Raw genomic sequence first — 15,256 nt, 5'->3', positions numbered from 1 at the left:
CTTGCCTCACCTTTATCTCCTCTGCGTGTCCATTCCTTGCTGCCTGGCTTCTCTGCCCACTCACCGTTCCCCGTGAGCCTCTCAGCGTCTCAGATGCAGGCTGAGACGCAGGCTGAGACCACGTGTGCCTGCCCTGGTCTCACACCCTCTCCTCCCCCAGGGTGTGATTGGAAGTGATGGTGCTCCAGGTGCCAAAGGAAATGTGGTACGTGTTCCGACACCTGCTGCTTTCTTTCTTTCTTGATTTTTGGCTGCACTCAGTCTTTGTTGCTGCATGGGCTTTTTTCTAGTTGCGGCAAGTGGGGGTTACTCTCTAGTTGTGGTGCACAGACTTCTCATTGAGGTGGCTTGTCTTGTTGCAGAGCCCGGACGGGCTCCAGGCGCATGGGCTGCAGTAGGTGCAGCACGTGGACTCCGTAGTTACGGCTCCCGGGCTCTAGAGCGCAGGCTCTATAGCTGTGGTGCGTGGGCTTAGATGCTCCTTGCCATGTGGGATCTTCCCAAATCAGGGATCCAACCTGTGTCTCCTGCATTGGCAGGTGGATTCTTTACCACTGAGCCACCAGGGAAGCCCCACCTGATGCTTTCTTTTAAATTAATGAATTAATTAAATTTTTGTTTGTGCTGGGTTTTCATTGCTGGGCACAGGCCTTCTCTAGATGTGGCAAGCCGGGGCTACTCTTCACTGTGGTGTGCGGGCTTCTCATTGCGGTGGCTTCTCCTGTTGCGAAGCACAGGCTCTAGACACACGGGCTTCAGTAGTTGGCAGCTCGCGGGCTCTAGAGTTCGGGCTTAGTACTTGTGGTGCATGGACTCAGTTGCCCCACGGCATGTGGAACCCTCCTGGACCAGGGATTGAACCCATGACCCCCTGCATTGGTTGGTGGGTTCCCATCCACTGTACCACCAGGGAAGTCCCCCTGATGCTTTCAGACACTCTGACCCTATGACCTCCCATATCCTTGGCCGCTCCCATGACCCCTTCTCTCATTTCAACTTCACTGACACCTCAACACCACAACCCTTCCAGCTTCACAGACTCCTCACTTTCTCCCCAGGGTCCTCCAGGAGAACCAGGCCCCCCAGGACAGCAGGGAAATCCTGGGTCCCAGGTTTGAGCTATTTTTCCAATAAGGGGGGGTGGTGGTGGTGGTCCATAAAGGTCACAGACCATTCCTAGCTTCTCCAACTTCTGCACCCACTGTCTCTTTCTAATGCTTTCCCCCTCTCTCTTTTAAAATATCTCCAGGGAATTCCCGGCCCCCAGGGACCCATCGGCACTCCTGGGGAGAAGGTGAGTGACAGCCCTCCTCCCCCATTGTGTCTTCTTCCTTCAACTCTGCCTGCAGGAAAAACTTCCCATTGGGCTCCTTTTGTAAGGGGCCATGGATAATGATCAATTGCAACATTCCCTAAACAAGCTCAGAGTAACCAAGTGTTATTGTTGGAGAAGGGCTGATGGTGAGAAATAGACCTTCACAAAGTTTAGAGTACAAGGGGATATTATCAAACACGGGGGAATCTCTCAGAAGCCAGAAAGTATTACCAAGATTCATGGGCCAAGAAATCCCTTTCTCTGGGGTCTTGCAGTGTCATCTTTGTTCTTCTGCATGTCTGTTTCCATCTCCCCTGGAAGACAGGATTGTTTCTATATACATCTTGAAAAAGTGAAAATGTTAGTCGCTCAGTCATGTCTGATTCTTTCTGACCCCATGGACTGTAGCCCACTAGGTGCCTCTGGCCACAAGATTCTCCAGGCAAGAATACTGGAGTGCCTTGCCATTCTCTTCTCCAGGGGACCTTCCCAACCCAGAGACCGAACCCATGTCTCATGCATTCCTGGTGGATTCTTTACCATCTGAGTCTGTTCTTACTGCAGCTTCTATTTCTACACAATCTTGTGCTGCTCTGTCACTATTTCAGTCCCCAGCTCCTTAGGATCTTACAGTTTCTTTACCCAAACCCATCTGATCATAGTTTCTATGAGGCAAGGTGTCGCCTCCCCCAAAATTTCAGCAGAGAGTCTGACTGGTTTAGCTGGGCCAGGATCCCCTCTCTGGATTCATCAACTGTTTGCACAACATAGAGGGGTCACCACATGCCTGTGTAGACCCACCCCTCTTTTGTGGAACTATGGGTTGAAGCAGCTTCTAAGGAAGAAGTCCCCCATCCCAGCATGCCTCTCACACTGTTTTTATATCCCTTGCCTGAATTATTCCAGAAGCAGAGGCTTTCTGAGGCACAGAGAGGGGAGGCAGCTTGTCCAGGGTCATGCAGCAAGTTTGGAATTGCTGAGAATAGATTTCTTGACCAGTAGGATCTGCTTTTTCTCTAACCTTGAGGTAGTTGCATGTCTGAGTAGGGATGTTCCTGGTGGAACGCCAGGCTCTGAGACCCTGTATCTCTCCCTATTTTTCTTCTTCTTTCAGGGTCCCCCTGGAAACCCAGGAATTCCAGGCCTCCCAGGATCTGAAGGCCCTCCGGTGAGAACTAGATTCTGGGAGAAAGAGGAAGGAGAAGGGGGAGGCTTGGGAGTTTGGATGGCAAATCAGGTCTTTGACAACTCAGAATGTCTTTGTCCCAGGGTCACCCAGGTCATGAGGGCCCAACAGGAGAGAAAGGGGCCCAGGTAAGTGACCTGAAGAGGGGCTGATTTGGGGATGGGGGTTGGCAGGCAGAGCCAGGAGTCTCATGAGAAGAGGGATGAGGGCGCTGGGAACATGGAGGGGGAAGAACAGGTTGACACTGATCTTATCTCCATCTCAGGGTCCAGCAGGGTCAGCAGGCCCTCCGGGCTATCCTGGACCTCGGGGTGTGAAGGTAAGTGATGCTTGGGGCCTGCAGTTAGGGTTGATTCATCAGCACTGACGTTGGGAAGCCAGCTCCATCAGACACTTCTACAAGCATGTGAGAGAGGAATCAGCCTGCCAGGCAAGGTGCGGCGGGACTGACCCTATGAAGTAGGGTGTGTGCTACTTTGAAGCTGAACTGCCAAAGGGTAACATTACAGCATAGTTGTCACTTTGTAGTTGAGAACAACGAGCTGAACCCATTTCACTGTTAAGTGCCCACACACATCCCCAGGTCAACACATTATAATCAAGCAGCGGGTTGTTTTAAAAGCTCAAATAGATAGCCAGTGGGAATGTGCTGTTTGCTGCAGAGAGCTTAAATCAGTGCTCTGTGACAACCTAGAGGGGTGGCAAGGGGTGGGAGGTGGGAGGGGAGTTTAAGAGGGAGGGGACATTTGTATACCCATGGCTGATTCACATTGATATATGGCAGAAACCAACACAACATTGTAAAGCATGCATCCTTCAATTAAAAATAAATTAATTAAAACAAACAAAAGCAGCAAAAACTCAAGCCAAGAGCCATACAATCTACAAGCCTAGAAATGCTAGGAGTGGTTGAGAGCTGTACTGAATAGAGATTCACTGTTGACCAGCTGTGGGGACACTGTAATTAAAATCTGTGTGGTAGCTAAGTCCAGTTACCTTGTAGCCAAGTACAGGTATCCATTACCTGTAGTCTAAGAACAGAGTTTGGTTGTAGCCAAAAGCCAGCTCCTCACATTTTTGCATTATAGACAAGCTTAGTTACCTTATAACCGAGGAGGTGTAGTTATGTTGTAGCTGGCCACGAAGTCCTGTGGGTGTCCAAGCAGAGTTCCATCGAAAGTCAGGCATGGTTTTCTACACAGAGTTGAAGGCTATGTTTCGGCTGAGTCTAGTTACATGATAGCCATGGTCAGAAAACAATTGTGGTCAAATTCGGTTACACTGTGGTCAATGAATTGCCCTGTGGCTAGAGACAGTCCTGATATTGTCAAAACACATAGTTACATTGTATCCAAGTATAACTTCATTGTAGTCACTGAATTCCATTATAGTGTGTCTCCCTGTGGCTGGAAACAGTCATGCTATTGTCAAAACACAGTTATAGTGTATCCAAGTACAATTTCATTTAACTCACAGAGCTCAGTTTCGCTGTAGCCAAGTGCAGCTTTTCTTAAGGCCCAAGCCAAGAATTCGGTGTGAGCAGCATCTGGGCTTGCGTTGAGCAGTCTCGCTGTAGCCAAGCACAGACTCCCCTTGTTGCCAGGCACAGAGTCGCACTGTATCCAGCACAATGCGAAACATTCCTTCGCCTTTAGAATGAAGCTGGGTTCTGGAATGTTCATCCTTTTTCTCCTGCCAGAAGGAACTGTGGACACAGTGTCCCTAGGAGATGGAAATCAATTACTTGGAAATTTGGCCTTCCCTTCACACCCCCACACAGATGACCTTGGGAGGCTGCCAGTGAGAAGGGGCGGGGGAAAGGCAATCTCATGCACACCATTCTAGTAGATGTTGGGGCAAGATAATTTTCTCTGGGACTGCTCCCTACCCCCTCCCTCTAGTCCTGCATCCTCTTGGGATTGTCCTGGCTGTTTCAGGCAGAGGACTGAGTTCAGGGCCCTTCTTAAGTGGGGGCAGCGTGGGGACTGAGAGCTTCTTTCTTTTCAGGGAACCTCTGGCAACCGGGGCCTCCAGGGGGAGAAAGGAGAGAGGGTGAGAAAGAAGGGGGTTCCTTGGGCGAGGGGAACCCTAATAATGGGGCTCTGACTCTGCCCTTTCGTGAAAGCCTTGACTTCTGATCTCTGTACTGTCTTCCACCCAGGGAGAGGATGGTTTCCCAGGCTTCAAGGGTGATGCGGGGCTTAAAGGAGATCGGGTAAGATGATCTCCAGAGGAGCGGTCTGGTGAATCTGGGGGACTTGGGAAAAAACAGGGAGGAGGTGAACTGGGGCAAAGACAGGGGGCAGGGGTGACAAAGAAGGACTGATATCAGGGTTTCTCCTTTCTGTTCCAGGGGCAACCCGGACCCCCAGGTCCTCGGGGAGAGGATGGTCCTGAAGGGCTAAAGGGGCAGGAGGGGCTGGCTGGTGAGGAGGGGCCCCCAGGCTCAGCTGGGGAGAAGGTGAGTGGACCTGGTCACACCCCTCTAGTCTTTCCCCAGCTTCCTGCAGTCAAGATGTTCCTTGGCCCTTTGCCTTCAGCCTTCTGTTCTTTTATCTCCAACTTTAGGAAGCTCTCCACTTCTTCACTTCTGCAGCTCAGGATGATAGAGCAATGCCACCCACACTATCTTATTTATATCCCTGTAACCACTACAGGCAATAGACATTTTTTATCCCCATTCTACAGACAAGTAAACTGAGATTTGGAATGGTTGAATGAGCTGTCCAAGGACATGCCCCTAGCAGGCAGGGACCAGGAATTGAACCCATGTTTCCCTGGATCCTACCTTCCTCCCTCTGCCACCATGCCCCAGCCATTCTGCCCTTCCCCTACTGACCCCCAAAATTGCAACCTCTGACTTTTTCCCTACAATCTCTCTGCAGGGCAAGCTTGGAGTGCCGGGTCTCCCAGGTTATCCAGGACGTCCAGGCCCTAAGGTCAGATGCTAGGAGGCGGGTGGTGGGCAAGGGTAGGGTTTAGAGACTGATTAACATCTAGGGTTCTAGGCTGTGGCCTGGGGGTGTGAACTGGCCACCTCATGGGGCACTGAAAGTAAGATGTGGGCTTTGGCATCAAACTTAGGCTCAAATACCCAACCTTATCTGCTAAGTGGCCTTGGGTAAGTCACTCCTCACCTGCTAAGTGACCTTGAGTAAGTCACCCCCTAATACCTGCTAAATGAACTTGAACAAGTCTATTGAGCCATTTTCTCAGTTGCAAAAAGAAGATACCAGCAGTAGCTACCTCATCAATTTGATTATAATAATGTTGATGATTTTGGTGATAATAAATCTGTAGGACCCTTCTTACTGGTATGATTGAGGTTGGCTCAAACAGAAAGTCAGTAAGGAGAATCATAAAAAACATGCAGCTTACATATCTTGAATTAATTATAACTTAGAATGTATTTATGTAAAAATGTACATTTGGCTGCCAATGTTTTGATGGATGAGGCTATTGGTAAGACATGTCTTTCTGCCTAAGCCACACCCGTATTACATCACTGACGATTTGTAGTTTTTGTTTACATAAAGCAGAGCAGAAAAATCAAAGACATTTAGAAGAAATCCGAGCACAGAATCCTCGAGTTCCATACTTTTGGCGTCCTGTTCTGGCACAGTTATCTTGCGTTTGTGTGTGCTTCAGTTGTGTCTGACTTGTTTCAATCCCATGGACTGTGGCCCACTAGTCTCTGTCCATGGGATTCTCCAGGCAAGAATGCTGGAGTGGGTTGCCATGCCCTTCTCTAGGGGATCTCCCAGACCCAGGGATGGAACCCGCCTCTCTTATGTCGCCTGCATTGGCGGAAGAGTTCTCTACTACTAGCGCCACCTGGGAAGCCCTATAGTTATCTTGCTCATGCCTAATTTGACAGTGATTTTTTTTAAATTGCTTTCCTTTATATTAAGTCTTTTCCATCTCTCTCTCTCTCTCTTTTTTTTTTGGGTTGAGCTCTGCGGTTTGCAGGATCTTAGTTCCCAGACCAGGAATTGAACCCAGGCCCTGAGCAGTGAAAGCTTTTCATCTTAACCACTGAATTGCCAGGGAATTCTTGTCTTTTCCATGTAACTTTGATTTTAGAGATATCTTTCTTTTCCCTTTCTGCATTTCATCAGTTTTCATAAGCTTTCATTAAATCACATGAGTCCACTGGCAAGGGTAACTGCTATAAACAGGTTTGGGAATTAACTCAAGGCACCAAAACTCGGAGCAGAACTCAGCCTGTTGGAGCAGAAATTCCTGGGAGTTCAAAGAAATTCAAAGGCTCATAGCCAAGACAGAGCAGTGTGCCTTGGGCATCAAGTAATGAACACATTACAGGAGGCCAGATGTATCAGTTAAGTTGAAGTCAGTTTTGGGTTGCTAGAATAAAAATGTCTTAGGCTGGATGTTTTAAACATAGAAATTTGTTTTGGAGGCCAAAAATCTGAGATCAGAGCGCCAGCATGGTTGGATTCTGTGAAGGCTTTCTTCCTGGTTTGTAGATGAACATTTTCTGTCTTTGTCCTCACATAGCGGAGGAAACGGCCCTGATGCTGGGAAAGACTGAAGGCAAAAGGAGAAGGGGTCGGCAGAGGATGAGATTGTTGGATGGCATCACCGACTCAAAGGACATGAATCTGAGCAAATTCTGGGAGATAGTGAAGGACAGGGAAGCCTGGCATGCTACAGTCCACAGGGTCACAAAAAGTTGAACGTGACTTAGCGACTGAACAACAACTAAGGAGAGAGGGAGGAGACAGAGAGAGAGACAGACTGAGAGAGATACAGTCCCCTTTCTTTAAAAAGAAAGGAGACTTTTTCTTAAAAAAGTCTCCTTTCTTTTTATTTTGTATCGGGGTATAGCCAATTAACAATGTTGTGATAGTTTCAGGTAAACCATGACGGTAAACCATATGTATGACTCATATGGTCATGACGGTAAATCGTATGTATGACTCATATGACTCAATCATACATATGCGTGTATCCATTCTCCCCCAAACTCTCCCCTCCCATCCAGGCTGTCACATAACATTGAGCAGAGTTCCCTGTGCTGTACAGTCGGTCCTTGTTGGTTATTCATTTTAAATATAGCAGAGTGTACACGTCCATCCCAAAGTCCCTAACTATCCCTTCCCCCATCCTTCCCCTGGGGCAACCATAAGTTGGTTCTCTAACTCTGTGCATCTCTTTCTGTTTTGCAAGTAAGTTTATTTGTATCATTTATTTTCAGATTCCATATATAAGGGATGTCAGACTTACTTAACTCAGCATGTCTAGTTTCTTCTTCTTATAAGGACACTAATCCTATTTATGAGGCCCCCAGCCTCATGACCTATTTACTTCCCAAAGGCCCCACCTCCAAATATTATCACACTAGGGATTGAAGATTCAACCTATGAATTTTTAGAGGACACAAACATTCAGCCCATAGCAGTTAGTAATCGCATGAATAACAATGACAATTAACATGTCTTGAACTCATACTGTGTGCCAAGTACTTTGTAACAAAACCAAAACTAAACAAGACACTTTCTACACATATCCCATCTGGGCTAACCAGAACCTTGTGAAGGAGGTATTGTTCATATCCCCAGGCTACAAACAAGGAGACTGGTGCTCAGAGAGGTTAAGCCATTTGTCTAGGGCCACACAGCTAGTCCAGTGATGGATCTAGGATTCAAAACACAATGGGGGGGTGGGGTGGGAATGAGATGGGATATTGGAGCCTATGATGTCTCCCCCCCACCCCCAGCTCAAGGGAGGATGCCTCCAAGATGGGCAGGAAAACAACTACTGGAGTCAGTTAATAAGTATTGAATAAGTGCCCACCATATGCCAGGCAGTGGGGATTAGGACCAGAGCATTATGTCCTAGTCATTGAATAAGTAAGTAGATGAGCAAGGTCATTTCAAGACAAATATTATAGGGGAAACAAAATAGAAAAATGTGTTAGTGTGTGATTTGAGGATGGGGTGGCCAGGATGGTGGTGGGAGGCTTCTTTGAAGGAGGTGACATCTGAATGAGATCTAGATGAGGAGGGGATCTGAGAGAAGAGAATTTTAGGTAGAGGCAGACAGTGCAAAGGCCCTGAGGCAGGAATGTACTGGTATGTGAGTAGCATTAAAGAGGCCAGTGTGGCTGAAAGGAGTGAGCAAGAGGAGAGAGGAAGAGAGGATGCCTGAGGGCTGTCTTGGAGGAGGCTGGGACTTGAGGGACCAAAGAAGCCTCTGGAGTCAGTGACTTGGAGATGCCTGAAAAGATGGCATGGCCAATTGGAGGGCTAACATTGCCCACCACCCATTCCTCATCCCCATTTCTTCTCTCTCACTCTCTTGATTCAGGGGTCTATTGGCTTTCCGGGACCCCTGGGACCATTAGGAGAAAAAGGGAAGCGGGTGAGTCATGATCTAGGGGTCAAGGGGGAGGGGAAGGGCTTGCAGGAGAGGACGGGTGTGTGTGGCTGTGTGTGACAGCAGGTGGGGCCCTAGGCAGTTGTGTCTATGTCTGGAAGCACGTGTGTGCACACACATTGCCACATGCAATGCAGGCACATGTAGGTGATCCCACCTGCACTGCAGCATGCATGCCCGTGTGTCCATGTGTGCGTGTGCATCCTACATGCCCTTCAGTGCAAATCAGGTGGGGCCTGGATGCTGCAGCCTAGGGGCTTGTGACTGGGTGAACAAGGGCACCAGCTGCATGTATTTTGTGTGACTGTGGGCATAAGTGTGTGAGAGGGCATGTCGATGTGCATGAAAGAATAGGGAAACACACATAGGTGTATGTGTTTCTGTGCATCTGAGGGATTGTGTATACATGCATGCGTTGTTTGGCTATGTGTGCACTGTAGCTATGTAAATGGATATTGTGTATATGCACCCATCATGTATACTACTGTGTTTATCAAGACCATGTCCTCACATGAGCCCATGTACATATGTGTTTATTACGCTGGGTAGACACATGGGCAAGAACATATTACATGACAAGCTCCATGTGTCATCTCGAAGCTGTGGTCACCCCTTGCATGCCATGGTGGTACATAATCCTGTATGCATACCATGCAGCTGTGATAAACAGGTGTCTGTGTGAGTGAACATGCTTCTAGGTGTGGACTCTGTAGGTGCAATCATAATATAACTGGGTGTCTGTCATCTTTTCATAGTTGGGTGTGTAAGTTGTGTTTATGTATTTGAGTGAGTGAAAGGCTTGTGAAAGATGTCTGTCTTTCCAGGTCTCTGACTGGGTGTATTTGTGTTTCTATCCTGTCTTTGCACCATCACCACCTCCTTCTTCCCCCTCACCCCAATTTATATTCTAGGGGAAGGCCGGGCAGCCAGGCCTGGAAGGAGAGCGGGGACCACCAGTAAGAAAATGGGGACAGGGCCGGAAGGATGGGCGATGAGGGGAGAGGTGGGTGGGAAGAGAGTCTCGGCATGTCGGTGGTCCTTGGGTGGTCACAGAGAGAATGGCCCCTAAGGACTCCGCCTCATTTCCTGGGCTCCCCCACCCTCTCCCTTCTAATCTTTGCTTCTCTTCTCTTCAGGGTGCCCGTGGAGATAGAGGACAACCAGGGGCCACGGGACAGCCAGGACCTAAGGTATGGGGAGGATGGGTGGTCAGGCACCCCCACGCAGGCCTTCTGGTTCAGGCTCCCCAAGTCCCTTCCAATACATCCCTGTTGAGTTTGTTTGGCAGCCTGAGTCTAATTCATTCTATCCTAGGGTGATGTGGGCCAGGACGGAGCCCCTGGGTTCCCTGGAGAAAAGGTGAGTGAGTGAGTGAGTGTGTGTGTGTGTGTGTGAGATTCTGGGTGGGAGACAAGCCCAGAAGGTAGGGAGACATTACAATGCAGAATGCAGAAAGAGCCTCTGATATCCGAGAGCTGTGAGTTCAAGTCTTAACTTTGCTGCTCACCTGCTCTCTGACCTTGGCTGAGTCACCTAACCTCCCTGTGCCTCAGTTTCTCTCTCTACCAAATGAGAATAACCACAGTCCCCCTCCCAAAGGGCTGCAGGGGCAAATGAAATGACTTCCTGCAGGTAGAATGCTTGACCCCATGCCTGGCCTGCAGGAAGCACCCAAAATGCTTGTTGTCATTAGGTGGGACTCAGAGGGAGGCGGAGGAAAGCAGAAAGGATGCTCTAATGATTTCTGCTTCCGTTTCAGGGCCTCCCAGGTCTGCAAGGTCCTCCTGGGTTCTCTGGACCAAAGGGTCCCCCTGTAAGTGAGCGGATCCTGCTGGAGGGAGGGGGAGCCAGGCAGTGGGGAAACTCCTTATTGCTCTTCAACTCTCTCACGCTTTGTCCCTCAGGGTCCCCAGGGGAAAGACGGGGTACCTGGACACCCTGGACAGAGAGGAGAATTGGTGAGCAACCCTTTGACCTCTGACCCTGGACCCCTGACCCTATTGGGCTCTTCATTTCTTCCACTCCATGATATTTTTTTTTTATTTATATTTTATTAAAAAAATTTTTTTTTGGCCACATCTTGTGGCATGTGGGATCTTAGTTCGCTTACCAGGGATGGAACCTGCACCCCTTGCAGTGGATGCTCAGTCTTAACCACTGGAGCACCAGGGAAGTCCCATGACACCTTCTTTCAATGCTTCTCCTCAGGGTTTCCAAGGTCAGACAGGCCCACCTGGACCAGCTGGTGTCGTGGGTCCTCAGGTCAGAGTGGATCCCACAGGTCTCCCCAGTTTTGCACCAGTTCGGGGATATTTGGGGGGAGGGGAGGTGGTGATCCCAGACAGAACCACTACCCGAGGCCACCTCCATTCAAGATGAGCCTTCTTCTTCTCCAGGGAAAGACAGGAGAAGCAGGGCCTCTGGGTGAGAGGGGACCCCCAGGGCCCCCTGGACCTCCTGGTGAACAAGGTCTTCCGGGCCTGGAAGGCAGAGAGGGGGCCAAGGTGAGACCACCACCCCATGGGACATCTCGGTTGAGTGATCCCAAAGATCCTGGAATGGCCTCACTGTCATCTCCAGGCTCAGCATCAACCCTGGGGGAGAGGGGACCCAGACTCACAGATTGAGGGGAGATGCCCCCTCTTCCACAGTCTGACTCCCCTCCCCTGGACTCCTGCAGGGGGATGTGGGACCACTGGGAACCCTTGGGAAGGAAGGGCCACCTGGACCCAGAGGTTTCCCTGGTCCCCATGGAGCCCCTGGGGACCCGGTAAGTATGGTTTGCATGTGCCCGGAAGGGCTGTGAAGTGGAGAAAGAAAGAGGGTCTCAGGAGGGACATGGCCATAGCATCCTGACTATGGAGAAGGAGGGATGGATCCCTGAACCTCAGTGCCGGGAATGGGGTGGGAACTCTGAGCCCCCCAGAGTAAACTCAGGACCTGGGGGCACTTTGGGGGGGGTCTCTCTCTTTCTGGGGAAGCAAGTCATGGGGGCTTATGGATCTTAGTTTCCTGACCAGGGATTGAGCCCAGACTCTCAGCAATGAGAGCACAGAGTCCTAACCACTGGACTACCAGTGAATTACCTTTGGGGGTCTCTTGACTATGAATCATCTCCTCCTTAGGGACCGACTGGTTTAAAAGGTGACAAGGGACCCCCGGGTCCTGTCGGTGCCAACGTAAGTATAAACCCATCTGCTATGGGGGGTGGGTAGGGTGGAGGGGTCTCAAGATATCTGGGAAGCTGGGTGTGGTCATGATCATGTCCAGCTATTTTGGGAACCAAACAGGCTTGAGTCACATTCCTGTCTGCCACTCACTGGCCAGGCAGTCTATCATTTCACCAGCCTCAGTTGGTTTGTCTGTAAAATAGTCCCATCTCTAGGTTGTAAACCTCAATTTGATCTGTCCAACACATACTTACTTGCATGCCAGACCTTACCGTTTAAATGTGGGCTCTAGTTCCCTGACCAGGAATCAAACCTGTGCCCTCTGCATTGGAAGGGCAAAGTCTTAACCACTGGACCTCAGGGAAGTTGGACACGAGCCCCTTTAAAAACCTCCTTTCTCCTCGAGCTTACTACTATCTAGTCAAGAAGACAATGGATCAGCGGCGGTGAATGCCACAAAGTCAAATAACACAGACCAGTGGGGAGCAGGGGAGAGCCCTTAAGTAGTCTGGCCAGGGGACTTTCCTGGAGGTGCAGTGGTTAAGGCTCCATGCTTCCAGTGCAGGGGGCGCTGGTTCAATTCCTTGTGGGGGAACTAAGATCCCACATGCCACCCTAAGGTACCAAAAAATAAAATAAATAAAAAAGCTGACTAGGGAAAGTCTCCTGAGAAGATGACATTTGAGCTGAGACCTGAGGAAAGAACCATGTGGTTGGCTAGGAGAAGAGTGTGTGCCAGGCAGAGGGAACATCATGTGCAAAGTCTTGAGGCTGGAGGAAGCAGTAAGGGAGGCCGTGTGGCTGGAGGGAAGTGAGTGGGAGGAGGTGAGGGCAGGGAGGAGATGGGGGCAGGTCGCGCAAGGCCTTGTGGGGAGCTTTTTTTCTCCAAGTGAGGTGGGAGCCGAAGAGGTCACGTGCTCTGACTTGGATGTTCACAGCGCCCTCTGGCTGCTGTGTGGGAAACAGCCTGGACTGGTGGTAACCACCTAACTCAGGCTGCTTGCAAACCCTCCAATAAATGAGATCTCCTGTTATTGCTATCATTCCTGACCCTCCACCCCTGTTTTCAGGGATCCCCTGGGGAGCGTGGTCCTGTAGGCCCAGCAGGGGGCATTGGGCTTCCTGGTCAAAGTGGAGGCCAAGGCCCTGTGGGCCCCACAGGCGAGAAGGGTTCCCCGGTAAGTTCCTGCCCCCTCCATTCCTCCCCAAGGACCAGCCCTCCACATACCAGGACCGCATTTCTGCCCTGACTCTTTCTACTCCCCCTAACAGGGTGAACGTGGCGCCCCTGGCCCCACTGGTAAAGATGGGATCCCCGGGCCCCTGGGGCTTCCTGGACCCCCTGGAGCTGCGGGGCCTTCTGGCGAGGAAGGAGACAAGGTGACAGAGAGGCAGAGGGAGGGGTTGGGGGAGGACAGGGGAAGAGGGAGGCTGGGTCATCCCTCATCCTGTTTCCTCTGCAGGGAGAAGTGGGTGACCCCGGTCACAAAGGCAGCAAAGGAGACAAGGGAGATGCGGTGAGTGGGGGACCCCAGAGAAGGAGCTGGTCTTTGGGGAGGGCTAAAAGGGGTATTGAGAGAGTGGGCAGGGGGGTTAGGGTGGGTCATGGGGTTTCCTGCCTTCTTGAGCCCCATCTTGACACTCGCAAGTAACAGAAGTCACTTAAGCTACCCAGAATAAAGGGGCCAACTGTGTTCCCAACTGCCCTCCAGGAATTCAGTCTCAGCGCCCATTACCCAGAAGCCAGCTCAGTCCTGGGAAATTGATGGGACTTTGGGGCCAACGTTCTGATGGGCCAAGCTTGTGAGAGATGCTGTGTCTGATCCTATGAGTTGGTGGCTAGGAAGACAGGGTTGTGGGGAGGGAAATGCTGTTTTCTCATGGGGTGGGCAGTGGACAGGGGTGCAGTGATTGATGTCACTAGTTTTTCCCCTTCATCTTTTTTTTCCAGTTAAAAAAAATTTTTTTTTTAATTTATTTGGCTGCACTGGGTCTTAGTTGCTCCTTATGGGATCTTTGATCTTCGTTGTGGCCTGTGGGATCCAGTTCCCTGACCAGGGATTGAATCATGACCCCCTTGGGAATGCAGAGTCTTAGTCACTGGACCACCAGGAAAATTCCCCACCTGCGACCTTAATCTTAATCCTGAGGGTTTCTTGACTCTATTCCCTCCTCCAGGGCCCACCTGGACCAACAGGGATACGGGGTCCGGTGGGACACCCAGGCTCCCCGGTGAGTACTCCCAGCTTTGTGGCCCTCCTCTGGATCCCTCATGGGAAGGGACAGTGTTCTCCACTGTGAACAGGCCCCAGTTCAACCCCAACCCCTACCCCTTCGTGCTAATGCTTAATTCAAACTCACCCCAGAATCTGACTCAGTCCTGACCTCAAACCCCAAACTCCATCACAGCCCTAATTTTAATGCAACTTGTGACCTTAACCTCAATCCCAACTCAGACCTTATCTTCGCATCCAGCATTAGCCGAACCTGACCCAGTCCTACCCTTGACCCCAGTCCAGACCCACCCTCCAATACTGACCCCAAACCTGAGCTCCAATTCTGAATTTACCTCAGACCTGAGCTCAAGCCCAACCCTACCTTTCAACCCTACTTGGACCTTAATTGACCTCAGCTTGACCCTGACTGTCCACCAAGGCTCATCTCAAAACTTTGACTCAGTCCTAGGTTTCATTCCTAAACCCTGACCCTTAACCTGCACCCCTAGCTTCAGACCCGACCCTGACCCTCCCCAAACTTCATCTCAACCTTGAACTTCCATCCTGACTTTGACCTTGAGCCTAACGCCAACCCTTGACACAGACCCTAACTGTATCCTGCCCTGACCTCCTTCCAGGGAGCAGACGGGGCTCAGGGACGCCGGGGACCCCCAGGCCTCTTTGGGCAGAAAGGAGATGATGGAGTGAGAGGCTTCCCTGGCATGATTGGCCCTCCTGGCCTACAGGTGGGTGTCAGAGTTTGAGGGTATGGCCTCTGGTCCTCCCCACTTTGTGCCCCAATTTTGCTTCTTTGCTCCACAGGGAATGCCAGGCCCTGCTGGAGAAAAGGGAGAAGTTGGAGATGTAGGGTCCATGGTATGAACTATGGGGGAAATGGGAGGGGTGGTAGGGTAGGGTTGGCCATCAGATCGATTTGCAGGGTCACGGGGCACATTGTTTGAAGGATCAC

At 50.5% G+C, this 15,256-nt stretch overlaps 1 protein-coding gene across 2 annotated transcripts in view; it reads left to right on the top strand.

The window, feature by feature from the left end:
- COL5A3 (collagen type V alpha 3 chain) overlaps positions 1 to 15,256 on the top strand; it is a 44,271-nt gene that overhangs the window by 16,214 nt on the left and 12,801 nt on the right. For both annotated transcript variants that reach the window (XM_061150256.1, XM_061150255.1), the window contains exons 22-47: positions 161 to 205; positions 1,059 to 1,112; positions 1,250 to 1,294; positions 2,430 to 2,483; positions 2,585 to 2,629; positions 2,767 to 2,820; positions 4,509 to 4,553; positions 4,663 to 4,716; positions 4,855 to 4,962; positions 5,387 to 5,440; positions 8,832 to 8,885; positions 9,812 to 9,856; positions 10,037 to 10,090; positions 10,215 to 10,259; positions 10,660 to 10,713; positions 10,805 to 10,858; positions 11,109 to 11,162; positions 11,297 to 11,404; positions 11,581 to 11,670; positions 12,026 to 12,079; positions 13,141 to 13,248; positions 13,343 to 13,450; positions 13,534 to 13,587; positions 14,249 to 14,302; positions 14,925 to 15,032; positions 15,109 to 15,162. In XM_061150256.1, the coding sequence (XP_061006239.1) occupies positions 161 to 205; positions 1,059 to 1,112; positions 1,250 to 1,294; positions 2,430 to 2,483; positions 2,585 to 2,629; positions 2,767 to 2,820; positions 4,509 to 4,553; positions 4,663 to 4,716; positions 4,855 to 4,962; positions 5,387 to 5,440; positions 8,832 to 8,885; positions 9,812 to 9,856; positions 10,037 to 10,090; positions 10,215 to 10,259; positions 10,660 to 10,713; positions 10,805 to 10,858; positions 11,109 to 11,162; positions 11,297 to 11,404; positions 11,581 to 11,670; positions 12,026 to 12,079; positions 13,141 to 13,248; positions 13,343 to 13,450; positions 13,534 to 13,587; positions 14,249 to 14,302; positions 14,925 to 15,032; positions 15,109 to 15,162 (1,656 nt within the window). The remainder of the gene's footprint in view (positions 1 to 160; positions 206 to 1,058; positions 1,113 to 1,249; positions 1,295 to 2,429; positions 2,484 to 2,584; positions 2,630 to 2,766; positions 2,821 to 4,508; positions 4,554 to 4,662; positions 4,717 to 4,854; positions 4,963 to 5,386; positions 5,441 to 8,831; positions 8,886 to 9,811; positions 9,857 to 10,036; positions 10,091 to 10,214; positions 10,260 to 10,659; positions 10,714 to 10,804; positions 10,859 to 11,108; positions 11,163 to 11,296; positions 11,405 to 11,580; positions 11,671 to 12,025; positions 12,080 to 13,140; positions 13,249 to 13,342; positions 13,451 to 13,533; positions 13,588 to 14,248; positions 14,303 to 14,924; positions 15,033 to 15,108; positions 15,163 to 15,256) is intronic.

The sequence above is a fragment of the Dama dama genome, chromosome 9 (genome assembly GCF_033118175.1).
Source record: "Dama dama isolate Ldn47 chromosome 9, ASM3311817v1, whole genome shotgun sequence".
Lineage (NCBI taxonomy): Eukaryota > Metazoa > Chordata > Mammalia > Artiodactyla > Cervidae > Dama > Dama dama.
This window is presented reverse-complemented; position numbering and strand designations above follow the sequence as displayed.